This window comes from Saccoglossus kowalevskii, chromosome 2 (assembly GCF_978046115.1).
Source record: "Saccoglossus kowalevskii chromosome 2, keSacKowa6.1, whole genome shotgun sequence".
Lineage (NCBI taxonomy): Eukaryota > Metazoa > Hemichordata > Enteropneusta > Harrimaniidae > Saccoglossus > Saccoglossus kowalevskii.
Window position 1 is genome coordinate 4,787,715 of NC_140642.1, and position 19,430 is coordinate 4,807,144.

The following is a 19,430-nucleotide window of genomic DNA, read 5'->3' on the forward strand; positions in this document are numbered from 1 at the left end:
CAGTTCAATGTAAATTGTGCGCAGTTCAGTTGGCAGTTCAATGTAAAATTTGCACCATTCAGGTGGCATTTCAATGTAAATTGTGCGCAGTTCAGGTGGCAGTTCAATGTAAATTGTGCGCAGTTCAGTTGGCAGTTCAATGTAAATTGTGCGCAGCTCAGGTGGCAGTTCAATGTAAATTGTGCGCAGTTCAGTTGGCAGTTCAATATAAATTGTGCGCAGTTCAGGTGGCAGTTCAATGTAAATTGTGCGCAGTTCAGTTGGCAGTTCAATGTAAATTGTGCGCAGTTCAGGTGGCAGTTCAATGTAAAATTTGCACCATTCAGGTGGCATTTCAATGTAAATTGTGCGCAGTTCAGTTGGCATTTCAATGTAAATTGTGCGCAGTTCAGTTGGCAGTTTAATGTAAATTGTGCGCAGTTCAGGTGGCAGTTCAATGTAAATTGTGCGTAGTTCAGTTGGCAGTTCAATATAAATTGTGCGCAGCTCAGTTGGCAGTTCAATGTAAATTGTGCGCAGTTCAGGTGGCAGTTCAATGTAAAATTTGCACCATTCAGGTGGCATTTCAATGTAAATTGTGCGCAGTTCAGTTGGCAGTTCAATATAAATTGTGCGCAGCTCAGTTGACAGTTCAATGTAAATTGTGCGCAGTTCAGGTGGCAGTTCAATGTAAAATTTGCACCATTCAGGTGGCATTTCAATGTAAATTGTGCGCAGTTCAGATGGCAGTTCAATATAAATTGTGCGCAGCTCAGTTGGCAGTTCAATGTAAATTGTGCGCAGCTCAGTTGGCTGTTCAATGTAAATTGTGTGCAGTTCAGGTGGCAATTCAATGTAAATTGTGCGCAGTTCAGATGGCAGTTCAATGTAAAATTTGTACCATTCAGGTGGCATTTCAATGTAAATTGTGCGCAGTTCAGGTGGCAGTTCAATATAAATTGTGCGCAGTTCAGTTGGCAGTTCAATGTAAATTGTGCGCAGTTCAGTTGGCAGTTCAATGTAAAATTTGTACCATTCAGGTGGCATTTCAATGTAAATTGTGCGCAGTTCAGGTGGCAGTTCAATATAAATTGTGCGCAGCTCAGTTGGCAATTCAATGTAAATTGTGCGCAGTTCAGATGGCAGTTCAATATAAATTGTGCGCAGCTCAGTTGGCAGTTCAATGTAAATTGTGTGCAGTTCAGTTGGCAGTTCAATGTAAATTGTGCGCAGTTCAGGTGGCAGTTCAATGTAAATTGTGCACAGTTCAGTTGGCAGTTCAATGTAAATTGTGTGCAGTTCAGTTGGCAGTTCAATGTAAATTGTGTGCAGCTCAGGTGGCAGTTCAATGTAAATTGTGCACAGTTCAGGTAGCAGTTCAAGGTAAATTGTGCGCAGTTCAGGTGGCAGTTCAATGTAAATTGTGCGAAGTTCAGTTGGCAGTTCAATGTAAATTGTGCGCAGTTCAGGTGGTAGTTCAATGTAAATTGTGCACAGTTCAGTTGGCAGTTCAATGTAAATTGTGCGCAGTTCAGGTGGCATTTCAATATAAATTGTGCGCAGTTCAGGTGGCAGTTCAATGTAAATTGTGCGCAGTTCAGGTGGCAATTCAATGTACATTGTGAGCAGTTCAGGTGGCAGTTCAATGTAAATTGTGCACAGTTCAGTTGGCAGTTCAATGTAAATTGTGCGCAGTTCAGGTGAGAGTTCAATGTAAATTGTGCGCAGTTCAGGTGGCAGTTCAATGTAAATTGTGCGCCGTTCAGTTGGCAGTTCAATGTAAATTGTGTGCAGTACAGGTGGCATTTCAATGTAAATTGTGCGCAGTTCAGGTGGTAGTTCAATGTAAATTGTGCGCAGTTCAGGAGGCAGTTCAATGTAAATTGTGCACAGTTCAGGTGGCAGTTCAGGTAGCAGTTCAAGGTAAATTGTGCGCAGTTCAGTTGGCAGTTCAATGTAAATTGTGCGAAGTGCAGTTGGCAGTTCAATGTAAATTGTGCGCAGCTCAGTTGGCAGTTCAATGTAAATTGTGCGCAGTTCAGGTGGCATTTCAATGTAAATTGTGCGCAGTTCAGTTGGCAGTTTAATGTAAATTGTGCGCAGTTCAGGTGGCAGTTCAATGTAAATTGTGCGCAGTTCAGTTGGCAGTTCAATGTAAATTGTGCGCAGTTCAGTTGGCAGTTCAATGTAAAATTTGCACCATTCAGGTGGCATTTCAATGTAAATTGTGCGCAGTTCAGGTGGCAGTTCAATGTAAATTGTGCGCAGTTCAGGTGGCATTTCAATGTAAATTGTGCACAGTTCAGTTGGCAGTTTAATGTAAATTGTGCGCAGTTCAGGTGGCAGTTCAATGTAAATTGTGCGCAGTTCAGTTGGCAGTTCAATGTAAATTGTGCGCAGTTCAGTTGGCAGTTCAATGTAAAATTTGCACCATTCAGGTGGCATTTCAATGTAAATTGTGCGCAGTTCAGTTGGCATTTCAATGTAAATTGTGCGCAGTTCAGTTGGCAGTTTAATGTAAATTGTGCGCAGTTCAGGTGGCAGTTCAATGTAAATTGTGCGCAGTTCAGTTGGCAGTTCAATATAAATTGTGCGCAGCTCAGTTGGCAGTTCAATGTAAATTGTGCGCAGTTCAGGTGGCAGTTCAATGTAAAATTTGCACCATTCAGGTGGCATTTCAATGTAAATTGTGCGCAGTTCAGTTGGCAGTTCAATATAAATTGTGCGCAGCTCAGTTGGCAGTTCAATGTAAATTGTGCGCAGTTCAGGTGGCAGTTCAATGTAAAATTTGCACCATTCAGGTGGCATTTCAATGTAAATTGTGCGCAGTTCAGTTGGCATTTCAATGTAAATTGTGCGCAGTTCAGTTGGCAGTTTAATGTAAATTGTGCGCAGTTCAGGTGGCAGTTCAATGTAAATTGTGCGCAGTTCAGTTGGCAGTTCAATGTAAATTGTGCGCAGTTCAGTTGGCAGTTCAATGTAAAATTTGCACCATTCAGGTGGCATTTCAATGTAAATTGTGCGCAGTTCAGTTGGCAGTTCAATATAAATTGTGCGCAGTTCAGTTGGCAGTTCAATATAAATTGTGCGCAGCTCAGTTGGCTGTTCAATGTAAATTGTGCGCAGTTCAGGTGGCAATTCAATGTAAATTGTGCGCAGTTCAGATGGCAGTTCAATATAAATTGTGCGCAGCTCAGTTGGCAGTTCAATGTAAATTGTGTGCAGTACAGGTGGCATTTCAATGTAAATTGTGCACAGTTCAGTTGGCAGTTTAATGTAAATTGTGCACAGTTCAGGTGGCAGTTCAATGTAAATTGTGTGCAGTACAGGTGGCATTTCAATGTAAATTGTGCACAGTTCAGTTGGCAGTTTAATGTAAATTGTGCGCAGTTCAGTTGGCAGTTTAATGTAAATTGTGCGCAGTTCAGGTGGCAGTTCAATGTAAATTGTGCGCAGTTCAGGTGGCATTTCAATGTAAATTGTGCGCAGTTCAGTTGGCAGTTCAATGTAAATTGTGTGCAGTTCAGTTGGCAGTTCAATGTAAATTGTGCGCAGTTCAGGTGGCAGTTCAATGTAAATTGTGCTCAGTTCAGTTGGCAGTTCAATGTAAATTGTGTGCAGTTCAGTTGGCAGTTCAATGTAAATTGTGTGCAGCTCAGGTGGCAGTTCAATATAAATTGTGCGCAGTTCAGTTGGCAGTTCAATGTAAATTGTGTGCAGCTCAGTTGGCAGTTCAATGTAAATTGTGTGCAGTACAGGTGGCATTTCAATGTAAATTGTGCACAGTTCAGTTGGCAGTTTAATGTAAATTGTGTGCAGTTCAGTTGGCAGTTCAATGTATATTGTGCGCAGTTCAGTTGGCAGTTCAATGTAAATTGTGTGCAGCTCAGTTGGCAGTTCAATGTAAATTGTGTGCAGTACAAGTGGCATTTCAATGTAAATTGTGCACAGTTCAGTTGGCAGTTTAATGTAAATTGTGCGCAGTTCAGGTGGCAGTTCAATGTAAATTGTGTGCAGTACAGGTGGCATTTCAATGTAAATTGTGCACAGTTCAGGTGGCAGTTCAATGTAAATTGTGCGCAGCTCAGTTGGCAGTTCAATGTAAATTGTGTGCAGTACAGGTGGCATTTCAATGTAAATTGTGCACAGTTCAGTTGGCAGTTTAATGTAAATTGTGCGCAGTTCAGTTGGCAGTTCAATGTAAATTGTGCGCAGCTCAGTTGGCAGTTCAATGTAAATTGTGCGCAGTTCAGTTGGCATTTCAATATAAATTGTGCGCAGTTCAGGTGGCAGTTCAATGTAAATTGTGCGCAGTTCAGTTGGCAATTCAATGTAAATTGTGCGCAGTTCAGTTGGCAGTTCAATATAAATTGTGCGCAGCTCAGTTGGCAGTTCAATGTAAATTGTGCGCAGTTCAGTTGGCAGTTCAATGTAAATTGTGCGCAGTTCAGGTGGCATTTCAATGTAAATTGTGCGCAGTTCAGTTGGCATTTCAATATAAATTGTGCGCAGTTCAGGTGGCAGTTCAATGTAAATTGTGTGCAGTTCAGTTGGCAGTTCAATGTAAATTGTGCGCAGTTCAGTTGGCAGTTCAATGTAAAATGTGCGCAGTTCAGTTGGCAGTTCAATGTAAATTGTGCGCAGTTCAGGTGGCATTTCAATGTAAATTGTGCGCAGTTCAGTTGGCAGTTTAATGTAAATTGTGTGCAGTTCAGGTGGCAGTTCAATGTAAATTGTGCGCAGTTCAGTTGGCAGTTTAATGTAAATTGTGCGCAGTTCAGGTGGCAGTTCAATGTAAATTGTGCGCAGTTCAGGAGGCAGTTCAATGTAAATTGTGCGCAGTTCAGGTGGCATTTCAATGTAAATTGTGCGCAGTTCAGTTGGCAGTTTAATGTAAATTGTGCGCAGTTCAGGTGGCAGTTCAATGTAAATTGTGCGCAGTTCAGGTGGCATTTCCATGTAAATTGTGCGCAGTTCAGTTGGCAGTTTAATGTAAATTGTGCGCAGTTCAGGTGGCAGTTCAATGTAAATTGTGCGCAGTTCAGTTGGCAGTTCAATGTAAAATTTGCACCATTCAGGTGGCATTTCAATGTAAATTGTGCGCAGTTCAGGTGGCAGTTCAATATAAATTGTGCGCAGCTCAGTTGGCAGTTCAATGTAAATTGTGCGCAGTTCAGTTGGCAGTTCAATGTAAATTGTGCGCAGTTCAGGTGGCATTTCAATGTAAATTGTGCGCAGTTCAGTTGGCAGTTTAATGTAAATTGTGCGCAGTTCAGTTGGCAGTTTAATGTAAATTGTGCGCAGTTCAGGTGGCAGTTCAATGTAAATTGTGCGCAGTTCAGGAGGCAGTTCAATGTAAATTGTGCGCAGTTCAGGTGGCATTTCAATGTAAATTGTGCGCAGTTCAGGTGGCAGTTCAATGTAAATTGTGCGCAGTTCAGGAGGCAGTTCAATGTAAATTGTGCGCAGTTCAGGTGGCAGTTTAATGTAAATTGTGCGCAGTTCAGGTGGCAGTTCAATGTAAATTGTGCGCAGCTCAGTTGGCAGTTCAATGTAAATTGTGCGCAGTTCAGTTGGCAGTTCAATGTAAATTGTGCGCAGTTCAGTTGGCAGTTCAATGTAAAATTTGCACCATTCAGGTGGCATTTCAATGTAAATTGTGCGCAGTTCAGGTGGCAGTTCAATGTAAATTGTGCGCAGTTCAGTTGGCAGTTTAATGTAAATTGTGCGCAGTTCAGGTGGCAGTTCAATGTAAATTGTGCGCAGCTCAGTTGGCAGTTCAATGTAAATTGTGCGCAGTTCAGGTGGCAGTTTAATGTAAATTGTGCGCAGTTCAGGTGGCAGTTCAATGTAAATTGTGCGCAGTTCAGTTGGCAGTTCAATGTAAATTTTGCGCAGTTCAGATGGCAGTTCAATATAAATTGTGCGCAGTTCAGTTGGCAGTTCAATGTAAATTGTGCGCAGTTCAGGTGGCATTTCCATGTAAATTGTGCGCAGTTCAGTTGGCAGTTTAATGTAAATTGTGCGCAGTTCAGGTGGCAGTTCAATGTAAATTGTGCGCAGTTCAGGTGGCAGTTCAATGTAAATTGTACGCAGTTCAGGTGGCAGTTCAATGTAAATTGTGCGAAGTTCAGGTGGCAGTTCAATGTAAATTGTGCGCAGTTCAGTTGGCAGTTCAATGTAAAATTTGCACCATTCAGGTGGCATTTCAATGTAAATTGTGCGCAGTTCAGGTGGCAGTTCAATATAAATTGTGCGCAGCTCAGTTGGCAGTTCAATGTAAATTGTGCGCAGTTCAGTTGGCAGTTCAATGTAAATTGTGCGCAGTTCAGGTGGCATTTCAATGTAAATTGTGCGCAGTTCAGTTGGCAGTTTAATGTAAATTGTGCGCAGTTCAGGTGGCAGTTCAATGTAAATTGTGCGCAGTTCAGTTGGCAGTTTAATGTAAATTGTGCGCAGTTCAGGTGGCAGTTCAATGTAAATTGTGCGCAGTTCAGGAGGCAGTTCAATGTAAATTGTGCGCAGTTCAGGTGGCATTTCAATGTAAATTGTGCGCAGTTCAGTTGGCAGTTTTAATGTAAATTGTGCGCAGTTCAGGTGGCAGTTCAATGTAAATTGTGCGCAGTTCAGTTGGCAGTTCAATGTAAATTGTGCGCAGTTCAGTTGGCAGTTCAATGTAAAATTTGCACCATTCAGGTGGCATTTCAATGTAAATTGTGCGCAGTTCAGGTGGCAGTTCAATGTAAATTGTGCGCAGTTCAGTTGGCAGTTTAATGTAAATTGTGCGCAGTTCAGGTGGCAGTTCAATGTAAATTGTGCGCAGCTCAGTTGGCAGTTCAATGTAAATTGTGCGCAGTTCAGGTGGCAGTTTAATGTAAATTGTGCGCAGTTCAGGTGGCAGTTCAATGTAAATTGTGCGCAGTTCAGTTGGCAGTTCAATGTAAATTTTGCGCAGTTCAGATGGCAGTTCAATATAAATTGTGCGCAGTTCAGTTGGCAGTTCAATGTAAATTGTGCGCAGTTCAGGTGGCATTTCCATGTAAATTGTGCGCAGTTCAGTTGGCAGTTTAATGTAAATTGTGCGCAGTTCAGGTGGCAGTTCAATGTAAATTGTGCGCAGTTCAGGTGGCAGTTCAATGTAAATTGTACGCAGTTCAGGTGGCAGTTCAATGTAAATTGTGCGAAGTTCAGGTGGCAGTTCAATGTAAATTGTGCGCAGTTCAGTTGGCAGTTCAATATAAATTGTGCGCAGTTCAGTTGGCAGTTCAATGTAAATTGTGCGCAGTTCAGGTGGCATTTCCATGTAAATTGTGCGCAGTTCAGTTGGCAGTTTAATGTAAATTGTGCGCAGTTCAGGTGGCAGTTCAATGTAAATTGTGCGCAGTTCAGGTGGCAGTTCAATGTAAATTGTACGCAGTTCAGGTGGCAGTTCAATGTAAATTGTGCGAAGTTCAGGTGGCAGTTCAATGTAAATTGTGCGCAGTTCAGTTGGCAGTTCAATGTAAAATTTGCACCATTCAGGTGGCATTTCAATGTAAATTGTGCGCAGTTCAGGTGGCAGTTCAATATAAATTGTGCGCAGCTCAGTTGGCAGTTCAATGTAAATTGTGCGCAGTTCAGTTGGCAGTTCAATGTAAATTGTGCGCAGTTCAGGTGGCATTTCAATGTAAATTGTGCGCAGTTCAGTTGGCAGTTTAATGTAAATTGTGCGCAGTTCAGGTGGCAGTTCAATGTAAATTGTGCGCAGTTCAGTTGGCAGTTTAATGTAAATTGTGCGCAGTTCAGGTGGCAGTTCAATGTAAATTGTGCGCAGTTCAGGAGGCAGTTCAATGTAAATTGTGCGCAGTTCAGGTGGCATTTCAATGTAAATTGTGCGCAGTTCAGTTGGCAGTTTAAATGTAAATTGTGCGCAGTTCAGGTGGCAGTTCAATGTAAATTGTGCGCAGTTCAGTTGGCAGTTCAATGTAAATTGTGCGCAGTTCAGTTGGCAGTTCAATGTAAAATTTGCACCATTCAGGTGGCATTTCAATGTAAATTGTGCGCAGTTCAGGTGGCAGTTCAATGTAAATTGTGCGCAGTTCAGTTGGCAGTTTAATGTAAATTGTGCGCAGTTCAGGTGGCAGTTCAATGTAAATTGTGCGCAGCTCAGTTGGCAGTTCAATGTAAATTGTGCGCAGTTCAGGTGGCAGTTTAATGTAAATTGTGCGCAGTTCAGGTGGCAGTTCAATGTAAATTGTGCGCAGTTCAGTTGGCAGTTCAATGTAAATTTTGCGCAGTTCAGATGGCAGTTCAATATAAATTGTGCGCAGTTCAGTTGGCAGTTCAATGTAAATTGTGCGCAGTTCAGGTGGCATTTCCATGTAAATTGTGCGCAGTTCAGTTGGCAGTTTAATGTAAATTGTGCGCAGTTCAGGTGGCAGTTCAATGTAAATTGTGCGCAGTTCAGGTGGCAGTTCAATGTAAATTGTACGCAGTTCAGGTGGCAGTTCAATGTAAATTGTGCGAAGTTCAGGTGGCAGTTCAATGTAAATTGTGCGCAGTTCAGGTGGTAGTTCAATGTAAATTGTGCACAGTTCAGTTGGCAGTTCAATGTAAATTGTGCACAGTTCAGGTGGCATTTCAATATAAATTGTGCGCAGTTCAGGTGGCAGTTCAATGTAAATTGTGCGCAGTTCAGGTGGCAGTTCAATGTACATTGTGAGCAGTTCAGGTGGCAGTTCAATGTAAATTGTGCACAGTTCAGTTGGCAGTTCAATGTAAATTGTGCGCAGTTCAGGTGAGAGTTCAATGTAAATTGTGTGCAGTTCAGGTGGCAGTTCAATGTAAATTATGCGCCGTTCAGTTGGCAGTTCAATGTAAATTGTGTGCAGTACAGGTGGCATTTCAATGTAAATTGTGCGCAGTTCAGTTGGCAGTTCAATGTAAATTGTGCGCAGTTCAGGTGGCAGTTCAATGTAAATTGTGCGCTGTTCAGGTGGCAGTTTAATGTAAATTGTGCGCAGTTCAGTTGGCATTTCAATGTAAATTGTGCGCAGTTCAGGTGGTAGTTCAATGTAAATTGTGCGCTGTTCAGGTGGCAGTTTAATGTAAATTGTGCGCAGTTCAGTTGGCATTTCAATGTAAATTGTGCGCAGTTCAGGTGGTAGTTCAATGTAAATTGTGCGCAGTTCAGTTGGCAGTTCAATGTAAATTGTGCGCAGTTCAGGTGGCAGTTCAATGTAAACTTTGCGCAGTTCAGGTGGCAGTTCAATGTAAACTTTGCGCAGTTCAGGTGGCAGTTCAATGTAAATTGTGCGCAGTTCAGGTGGCATTTCAATGTAAATTGTGCGCAGTTCAGGTGGCAGTTCAATGAAAATTGTGCGCAGTTCAGGTGGCAGTTCAATGTAAATTGTGTGCAGTTCACGTGGCAGTTCAATGTAAATTGTGCACAGTTCAGGTGGCTGTTCAATGTAAATTGTGCGCAGTTCAGTTGGCATTTCAATGTAAATTGTGCGCAGTTCAGGTGGCAGTTCAATGTAAATTGTGCGCAGTTCAGGTGGCAGTTTAATGTAAATTGTGCGCAGTTCAGGTGGCAGTTCAATGTAAATTGTGCGCAGTTCAGTTGACAGTTCAATGTAAATTGTGCGCAGTTCAGGTGGCTGTTCAATGTAAATTGTGCGCAGTTCAGGTGGCATTTCAATGTAAATTGTGCGCAGTTCAGTTGGCAGTTCAATGTAAATTGTGCGCAGTTCAGGTGGCAGTTCAATGTAAATTGTGCGCAGTTTAGTTGGCAGTTCAATGTAAATTGTGCGCAGTTCAGGTGGCATTTCAATGTAAATTGTGCGCAGTTCAGTTGGCAGTTCAATGTAAATTGTGCGCAGTTCAGGTGGCTGTTCAATGTAAATTGTGTGCAGTTCAGGTGGCAGTTCAATGTAAATTGTGCGCAGTTCAGGTGGCAGTTCAATGTAAATTGTGCGCAGTTCAGATGACAGTTCAATGTAAATTGTGGCACGTTCATGTTAATATATTTAGTGAATTTCCCACCAAACTGGAACACATGGAAAGTACTAAATAAGTAATCGTCTTCGGTACGATCAAAAGGGTTTTCTTGATCCAATGATAAATCTGGATATTATGCTACTTGATACAGTCTGAAGGAAAGAGCTTTGGTCAATATCTTAGAACCAGACACAGTAGACTGACCGGACACAAATTCTTCAAAAATTATTATTTCCATTCCATAACGGCTCGTCTACATATAGAACCCAAGATGGGCCAAACAATGTTAATAACATTTTCCTGAAAACAATTATTTAACTGATGTAGTAAGCTATTTAAATGTGAGTTCCATGTCACACTTATCTTTTAAATCATCATCAAGTCGAGGAAGATTATAAAGTAATGTATGTCGGTTGTCATGAAACTCTAAGAACTCGGGTTCTGATGAAAACAAGAGACTATAAATGTAGGACGCAAACAAAAAGGCTAATGATCGGTCCCTTGTTGGATTATTGGGAGTTGTCAATGCGCTCTCCAAAAATATAAGAAACAAATGTCCGAACATAAACTTGACACTTTATTCCTTTCCACCACTGAGAAACGATTGACTGAAAGGTATACAGAGAAATAAAGCACATAAGTAAACAATACATTTCACGTAATCGATTGATATGCATAGTATACATGTACATTTTGTACAGTAATATTACTATCATCACAGTTAGCGACTACCTCACAAAAGGTAAAGATATCACAACACATCTTACACGCAGTAGATCGTAAAGCGTAAAGACTAGCGTGATCGGTAAACACGAGTCACATGTATACGAAGCAATGACCTCAAACAAACGTCGCAAAAGTCAGCAGTTCGTAACAAAGAAATCATATTTATGCTCACCGTAATATTAGACCCCAACAACCAACAACCTAAACTTCGCTTAGTGTAGTTCACTCGACTGCTGTAATTCATGCAAATGCGTCAAAACACCAGCAACACATGATGCGATCCGCCATTTCTCTCTGCTTTTTCCCGGTGCTATAAATAGCCACCTTACCAAATCTCAACTACAGAGGGCGATGGACTGTACAATAGCAAATTAGTATAACGTTATTTGGCCATAACATCCCGGCCTCCTAATTGTGTAAATACTTGAAACAATTACAAATAAGAAAGAAGGACAAATAAATCAACATGAATACGATGAGTCCATCGCATGTAACATGTGTTGATGCCAAAAAAGGAACGCTGCGAGCAAAAACGGGTACATAGTGCACACAACGCAAACAACGCAAACAACACAAACAGCGCGCAAAACACACACAGCCAGGATAGCCCACACAGCAATCCGACCCACAGGCTCCCAGATCTCCAAACCGGATATCCTGAAACAGTCATCCTGGAAAGTCAGAAAGTCAAGTACCACCACAGACAACATCAGCTTCCAAAATTATGCACAACTTGTCAATAGGACGTTCAAGGACATTTGAGCTTGTTTTCACTTTGGCTACTCTGACCAAGTCATTGCGGTCCCTCATAACTTCAATAACTCTTCCCATCGGCCAGGAGTTCCTTGGTGATGAGTTGTCTACCACCAGAACTATATCATCTACTGCCAGGTTTCTCCGAGGTTTTAACCACTTCTGGCGCTCTTGAAGCATTGGTAGATACTCTCTTAACCACCGTTTCCAAAACATGTCTGCGAGATATTGGATCTGGCGCCACCTACGACGTACATAATTATCATGACTTTGGAACACTCCTGGTGGTAAACTCTGATTGGACTGAAGAAGTAGCAAATGATTTGGCGTAAGTGGTTCTAAGTCATTCGGGTCATCTGAAAGCTGTGTTATTGGCCGACTATTTATAATGTTTTCCACTTCACAGAACAATGTAGCAAGACCCTCGTCATCCAAGTGAATGACTTGTTCTTTCAACAATCCAAAGAGAACCTTCCGCACCGTTCTGACTTGTCGCTCCCACACTCCACCGAAATGGGACCCAGCTGGAGGGTTAAACTCCCATCTAATATTGCTTTGTTGTAATGTTCCAGAGATTCTACTATGGTTCCACCTATTTATTTCATCACGTAACTCATGATTGGCTCCAACCAAATTTGTTCCATTATCCGACCGCACAATCTTGACCTGACCTCTTCGTGCCATGAATCTGCGCAATGCATTAATGCATGAGTCAGTAGTAAGCGAATGAGCCACTTCTAAGTGTATAGCTCTGGTTGCCAAGCACGTGAAAACAACACCGTATCTCTTGATAACACTCCGAGCACGTTTAACTAATATAGGTCCAAAATAATCCACACCACTACGTGTGAAAGGGGGTTCATCTAGTGTTAAACGGTCCACAGGCAAACTTGCCATCTTTTGCTCACCAGCTTTGGCTCGATATCTGCGGCATATAACACATTTCGAGATAATTCGCCGAATGATTGTATTTGCACAAAGGATCCAAAAGTGTTGCCTTAGCTTAGCTAACATCGAATTCCTTCCTAGGTGCCCAACAGTTTTGTGTACGTCTTGCAAAATTAGATTTGCTACAGGAGAATCCTTAGGTATAATAATTGGATGCTTCTCATCATCTGACAGTGCTGCACGATGCAGGCGTCCACCAACTCTGATAAGACCATCTTCCAGAATTGGATCAAGTTTATAGACACGGCTTGCCTTCTTAACAGTCATTCTAGTCTTATTATGAAGACCTTTGAGAAGTATATCCAACTCATCTTGGAAGTGACTTCTTTGTACATAAGTCACAATGCATCTTTCTGCCTCCTGTAGTATGTCGATATCAAGAGATGCAGACTTGAGGTTTACTCTGGACCTCATTTTTCTCATCTTGTCATCAACAAGCTGCTCTTGTTTTTTAGGATCTACATCTGCAGAGATACTTTCTCGCACTTGTTTTCGCAGATTGGCCCAATGTTGTAAATTTCTCTTACCAGTTAAGATCCATCCAACTGTCCGCTTCAGTGACATCCAGCTTGAAAAACGAGAAATGAGACTACTCATGAAGCTAGATTGCTCATCTATCAGAACAACATTTGAGAGCTTTTTCACTTCAGGATCCTCATCATGAATCCTCTCTAAGACTACTTGATTCTCTGGCCATTCCGATTCTGGAGACCACAGAAAATCAGGACCAGTAACCCATCTCTTGCATTTTATGAAGTCAGTTATTATCAAACCCCTTGAAGCATCATCTGCTGGGTTTAATTTCGTATTTATGTACCTCCACTGAGACACTTCTGATCCCTCACGAATTGTAGACACACGGTTAGAGACAAACGTATGGAAGCGTGTAGTCTCATTAGTGATGTATCTCAGCACTGACATGCTATCTGTCCAAAAATAGGACTTGTCAATGTTGTAATCCAACTCTCTCTTCAGTTTCTCATTCATTCGTACTGAAAGCGTTGCTGCAGTCAGTTCCATGCGGGGTATCGTCACCTTTTTAAGGGGTGCAACCCTAGATTTTCCCAGAAGTATGGAGCAATGAATTTCTCCTCTCTTATTGACCAGACGCAGATATGATACCATCCCATATCCTTGTTCACTGGCATCACTGAAATTATGTACTTGACATGAAAGTACTTCGCCAAAATGTTTAGGTTTATAACACCTCGCAACTGAGAATGACTCCAATTTTGGCAAGCCAGACAGCCATTTATGCCACACCTGAAGACCAGCCCCTTCAATAGGCCTATCCCATCCACTGCCTTGCTGCCACAAGCTTTGTAAAAGTATTCTTGCTGGGAGTATAAATGGTGACACAAGGCCGAGAGGATCATAGATGGAACTGACGATGGACAATATTCCCCTCCTAGTGGTTGGTCGGTCTTGCACAATAATTTTGAAGCCAAGCATGTCTGGTTCAACCAACCAAAATACCCCTAAAGCACGCTCAACAGGAAGATCATCATAGTCGAGGTTAAGTTGCTTAACTTCCTTAGAACGCTCTTCAGTCTGAATCGATTCTAAGACAACGCGATTGTTACTCATCCATTTTGTTAGGTTAAACCCACCTCGTTGACACAGATCTCTCAGGTCATGTACCAAACTTATAGCCTTAGTTTCAGATTCTACAGACTTTAAACAGTCATCAACATAGAAGTTTCTGAGGACTGTATTCACGACATCTGCACCAAAGAAGTTTTTGTTGTCTTCAGCGGTTCTTTGAAGTGCAGTATTGGCACAGCTGGGGGAAGATACCGCCCCAAACAAATGAACTGTCATGGCATATACTTCCGGTTGTCTGTCTAAGTCACCATTAGGCCACCACAAAAACCGCAGACAGTCACAGTCACCTTTTGGGATCCATACCTGATGAAACATTGCTTCAATGTCAGCCATCAAAGCGACGGGCTCTTGTCTGAAGCGTAGCAACACACCAAGTAAGTTGTTTGTTAAATCTGGCCCTTGTAACAGATGATCATTCAATGCTGTTCCCTGGAACCTGGCTGCACAGTCAAAAACAACACGTATCTTCCCTGGTTTTCGTGGGTGGTAAACACCGTGATGAGGAACATACCAAACTTTACCATCACTTCTACCAAGTTTATCTTCATGAACTTTCACTGCATATCCTTTACTAATAATACTTTCCATGAAGGCTGTGTAATCCATGTAGAATTCAGGATACTTTCTCAACTTCTTCTCAATACCTTTAAGTCGTTTGGTAGCATATTCTTTGTTGTTTGGCAGCTTCACATCATCATCTCGAAACGGTAAACTTATCTGATAATGTCCATTAACATGACTGATGGATTCATTCACTTTCATTGTGAACATCTTGTCTTCCTGGGAGGGCTCCCTCTTGTCGTCAACTGCACGCTCAGGAAAATCAAAATTGATAGAGCTTCTTACCATAAGGTCCAACTGCTTCAGCTCTTCTGATTCCTGTACAGCAATAATATCAGCTCTGTTAACTGTGTAGCTACCTTGCTCTCTGTTATCTTCACCGCGAACTACATTCCACAAAGTCCACCCAAGACGAGTTCTGGAGGCATGAGGACTACCTTGTGGGCCGGTGACTATTTCCAGAGGCGTGTATGCATCTGGTATCGCATTCCCAATCAACAAACCCACATCAGCGTTAATCTGGGGGACATGAACTCCCTGAAGATGGGACCAATGAGAAATACATCCTGGGTTGGAATGTAATGTCGAGACACTGGCATCTTATCCTTTGTGTAAACCTTTGGAACTTTGGAAGATCAATAGCATTTTTACATTGGAGATCACACACTTCAAGACCATGAACAATATAGGTGTTCATGACATGTGGTACTCCCATAGTGTCAAGTGTAATCTTCACTTTTCTTCCGCTCAAACCAAGTTTCCTTACTAAACTTTCAGTACAGAAATTGATGCTGCTCCCAGGGTCGAGAAATGCGTAAGTTTCAATTGCCCGGCTACTATGCTTAACTCGTATTTTCACAGGAACAATTGTCATGGTACATTCACCATCTCCGGCCCCCATATAACACTGTTCCTTTGAAGCCATACTTGCCCAGGCACTCACAGGTCCAGGCTCAACCTTTGAGTTACCACCATTTCGTCTATCACCATTCTGAGATTTATCTTTTTCTTTAATATGTAAAAGTGTGGGATGCAGTCTTTTGCAATGTACACACGTCTCTTTAAACCGACAGTACTTCTTCTGGTGACCTATTTTGAGACATCCAAAGCAGAGTCCCTTGGACTTCAGGAAACTGATTCTGTCATCATGTGATTGTGCTGCCAACAGGCGACAGGCTTCCATAGTATGACTTGTACCATCACAATATATACATGGCTTGTCTTGAGGCTTCCTTGCTTGCTGAACATCAGTAGCACTCTTCTCATTCTCTTTATAACAAGAAGTTTCCTTTGGGTCTTGTTTCTGAGTATTTTGTTGTGCATCTGTAACCGTAGCAAAACTTGCCTTAGATGCTCTAGATTGTTGTCGTCTTTGGTTGCCGTCCTTGTTTTTGCCCTCTTCATGGTCAGTCCTGAGTGCATCTTTGCCATATATAGGGTCATTTACCTTTTTGGCTTCTTTCTTAATGAACTTTACAAGGACTCCAAACTCAACAATATCACCCCTTTCTTTAATGCCTTGCACAACACCTCTCCACTTCTCCTGCAGACTGGATGGTAACTTCTTAACTAGACTTGCCATGTTTTGGGGAAATTGTATTATTTTCACTGCATCAATACTTTGAACAGCATATTCGCATTCTTGTAGAAAAATGGAAAACGCATCCAATGCCTTCACATCATGAGCCTTTATGCTTGGCCAGCGTAAAGCTTCTTCCACATATGAGTTGGCAATCACCTCATTATCACCATACCTTTCTTCCAGTTCCCTGCGGGCAGCTGGATATCCCTGTTCTGGACTCAGATTACCATACCCAGTTACAATCTTATTTGCTTCTCCCACTGTGTATAGTTCTAAATAATTCATCAGCTCCTCTGCGTTACTTGTGTTAGCTACAACTCTGGAAGTGAACTGACGCATAAACTTTCTATATTGCATAGGGTTACCACTAAATTTGTTGATGTCGGATTGGGGTTTCTTTAATTCCCGCACAACTGCCAAAATGACTTCATCAGATGATTTGTGATTAGAGACAAGGGAACCGGAATCAGAATCACTCCGAAGACCACCCACGCGGCGCATGTCATGCACACTGCCCGCAAAGCCAGGGCCGCAATTATTGTGCACACTATCACCCCGCGCATAATGCATAGAATTCGCGCTGCGCTCATCAACACGCCTGTCACATGAAATGAACTCACCTCTATCCAGTGCTGGTGCCTTCACAACCGGTCGTGACTCATCATGTTTCCAATCTTTGGCAGGCTGTTCATCAATGCAAACATTATCTTGACATCTTGAATCATATTGTTCTTGTTTTATCACTTGATGTCTGTATGGTATATAGTCTCTACTCTGCTGATCATATCCACTTAATTCAAATTTATCGAGAACTTTGGTCTTTGCCTCTGCGATGGCCATCTCTGTTTCCAAGGCTAATTTTTCCTCTCGCAACTTTAAAGCTATTTTTGCTTCCTCTTGTTGAATTCTTTCAATCTCCAGTTTCTTGCGCTGGTCTAATGCAGCAACCCTAGCCAACAGTTCTGCTTTACGCTGTTCTTCCTTCAATCTAGCAGCAGATAGTGAACTGGATCGAGAAGAGGCTACACTACTTTGATATCTTCCTAATCTATTTCGTGTATAAGTACCAACACTGGAAACGCTGTCTTCTGGACTTATTCCGTGTGTCTTCCTTGATTGAGAATCTTGTTTACTAATCCAGTCACTCACTTTACGGTTAAAGCCTTGAAACGCCCTTTCATGCTTTTCAAACCAACTTGACTGAAATTCCCACTGCTCTTGGCCGGACAGGTATTTGACATATGCATCATGGGTATCCAGAAATTCTTCATATACTTCCATCCACGCTGTATATTTTTTTCTCACAACGTTTACATCTGTGGGTGTTTCCATTTGACCCAGTATTTGGTCTGTCATGGCATGCAGCTGCGTGCACAGTGACTTCAGTTTCTTTCTATTAATTTCCATTGCATATTCAAAACCCTTATCAGTGGGTATTTTTATCCGGGTACTGCGACGGACATCTGAATGATCACTACTCATGTGACTTCCCTTTCTGGCGGACCCTTGTGCACCAAGTGTTTCTTTGATGAAACTACGCATACTCAAATTTGGGTCAGTATATCGATGATCCATGTTCAAGACAACAACTTGCCTATTACGTCAATAGAATGTAGGACGCAAACAAAAAGGCTAATGATCGGTCCCTTGTTGGATTATTGGGAGTTGTCAATGCGCTCTCCAAAAATATAAGAAACAAATGTCCGAACATAAACTTGACACTTTATTCCTTTCCACCACTGAGAAACGATTGACTGAAAGGTATACAGAGAAATAAAGCACATAAGTAAACAATACATTTCACGTAATCGATTGATATGCATAGTATACATGTACATTTTGTACAGTAATATTACTATCATCACAGTTAGCGACTACCTCACAAAAGGTAAAGATATCACAACACATCTTAGAAATACATGGAATTACACGCAGTAGATCGTAAAGCGTAAAGACTAGCGTGATCGGTAAACACGAGTCACATGTATACGAAGCAATGACCTCAAACAAACGTCGCAAAAGTCAGCAGTTCGTAACAAAGAAATCATATTTATGCTCACCGTAATATTAGACCCCAACAACCAACAACCTAAACTTCGCTTAGTGTAGTTCACTCGACTGCTGTAATTCATGCAAATGCGTCAAAACACCAGCAACACATGATGCGATCCGCCATTTCTCTCTGCTTTTTCCCGGTGCTATAAATAGCCACCTTACCAAATCTCAACTACAGAGGGCGATGGACTGTACAATAGCAAATTAGTATAACGTTATTTGGCCATAACAATAAAAATCACCTTCTATCTCACATGGGCAATCAGTGATTGTACCATCACGTTGTTGTAATTACGGCATGATTTGATTACTGCTAAAAAAAAAAAAAATGGGGCATGATTTTCTTTAAGAATTTGAAACGCAATGCTGCCCCTTGTTTCGGACTGTATCCAATTTTCAAGAGATTCCTTTTCACTGAGCGAGTTGACGAGATTGAGATTGGAACATTATTACAGTTGTTCAATATTGATAATTTCGTGTTGTAACGAGTTTTCAGTTCGTTTTTAATGATTACTTAACTTCAAAAGGTATTGATTAGTAACTGGATGTTATTAAAATCTTCTCATTACGTCATGTATACCAGTAATCATTTATTATTTAACAGAAAACTTTATCTGCGGAGAAGACTAGAACTGTAACAAGATAATCAGACCAATTATGATATGGATAGATGGAACTACTTTTAATCTTAGACACAATAGATGTGTCTCTACATAAATTACATTTGTTCCTGCTCAAAGAAAATTTTTTTGCTCTGAAGCCATGTATCAACAAATGTAAATCTTGGTAAAATATCAGAAAGAATGTTTGAAGATAAAGAGCGTGACTCAGATCATTCAGCTCTATTAGTTTTAGAACATAGAGTGCAATTAAAATCTCCCTCGACAAGTGAGTCATTATTTAAACAGTTCAGATATTGTTTTAAAACCTTACAAAATCTAGACAATTTGTTCGGGCATACACATTTAATATTTGCACCGGAACGCCATCCCCACAGAAAAGACGTCCAGGAAAAAATTTAACACGGGGGAGTCGTCACCTGCGCATGCGTCAGATGGCCATAACAAGTTATTGTTTACAAACAAGCTTCTACCTATGAGTCTTTGCGTTTTTAGCGTGTGTTGTCATCGTCGTTTGGGACTCAATTCCCGCGCGTGCGCAGGTGACGACCCTTCCGCTTTAAAATATTAACATATTTATTTGGTTTCAATATTGAAGCAACACAAGCAGAACTTTTATACGA

The 19,430-nt window shown here is 41.5% G+C and overlaps 2 protein-coding genes across 2 annotated transcripts; both read right to left on the reverse strand.

Moving 5' to 3' along the window:
- Nucleotides 1-10,513: 10,513 nt before the first annotated feature.
- On the reverse strand, nt 10,514-15,156 carry LOC146748060 (uncharacterized). The gene is made up of 2 exons (XM_085508115.1): nt 10,856-15,156; nt 10,514-10,565 (listed from the first exon to the last, which is right to left on the reverse strand). Exon 1 carries the CDS (start codon nt 14,836-14,838, stop codon nt 11,371-11,373), a length of 3,468 nt encoding a protein of 1,155 aa, XP_085364241.1. The 5' UTR covers nt 14,839-15,156; the 3' UTR covers nt 10,514-10,565; nt 10,856-11,370.
- On the reverse strand, nt 15,065-18,485 carry LOC146748061 (uncharacterized). The gene is made up of 2 exons (XM_085496204.1): nt 18,193-18,485; nt 15,065-17,886 (listed from the first exon to the last, which is right to left on the reverse strand). The coding sequence occupies exon 2, from the start codon at nt 17,705-17,707 to the stop codon at nt 15,065-15,067; it is 2,643 nt and encodes an 880-aa protein (XP_085352330.1). The 5' UTR covers nt 17,708-17,886; nt 18,193-18,485.
- Nucleotides 18,486-19,430: the final 945 nt, after the last annotated feature.

Excerpts from the sequence above, each read along its gene's own strand:
- LOC146748060 (XM_085508115.1), bottom strand. The coding sequence starts at position 14,838 with ATGGTAAGAAGCTCTATCAATTTTGATTTTCCTGAGCGTGCAGTTGAC.
- LOC146748061 (XM_085496204.1), bottom strand. The coding sequence starts at position 17,707 with ATGGATCATCGATATACTGACCCAAATTTGAGTATGCGTAGTTTCATC.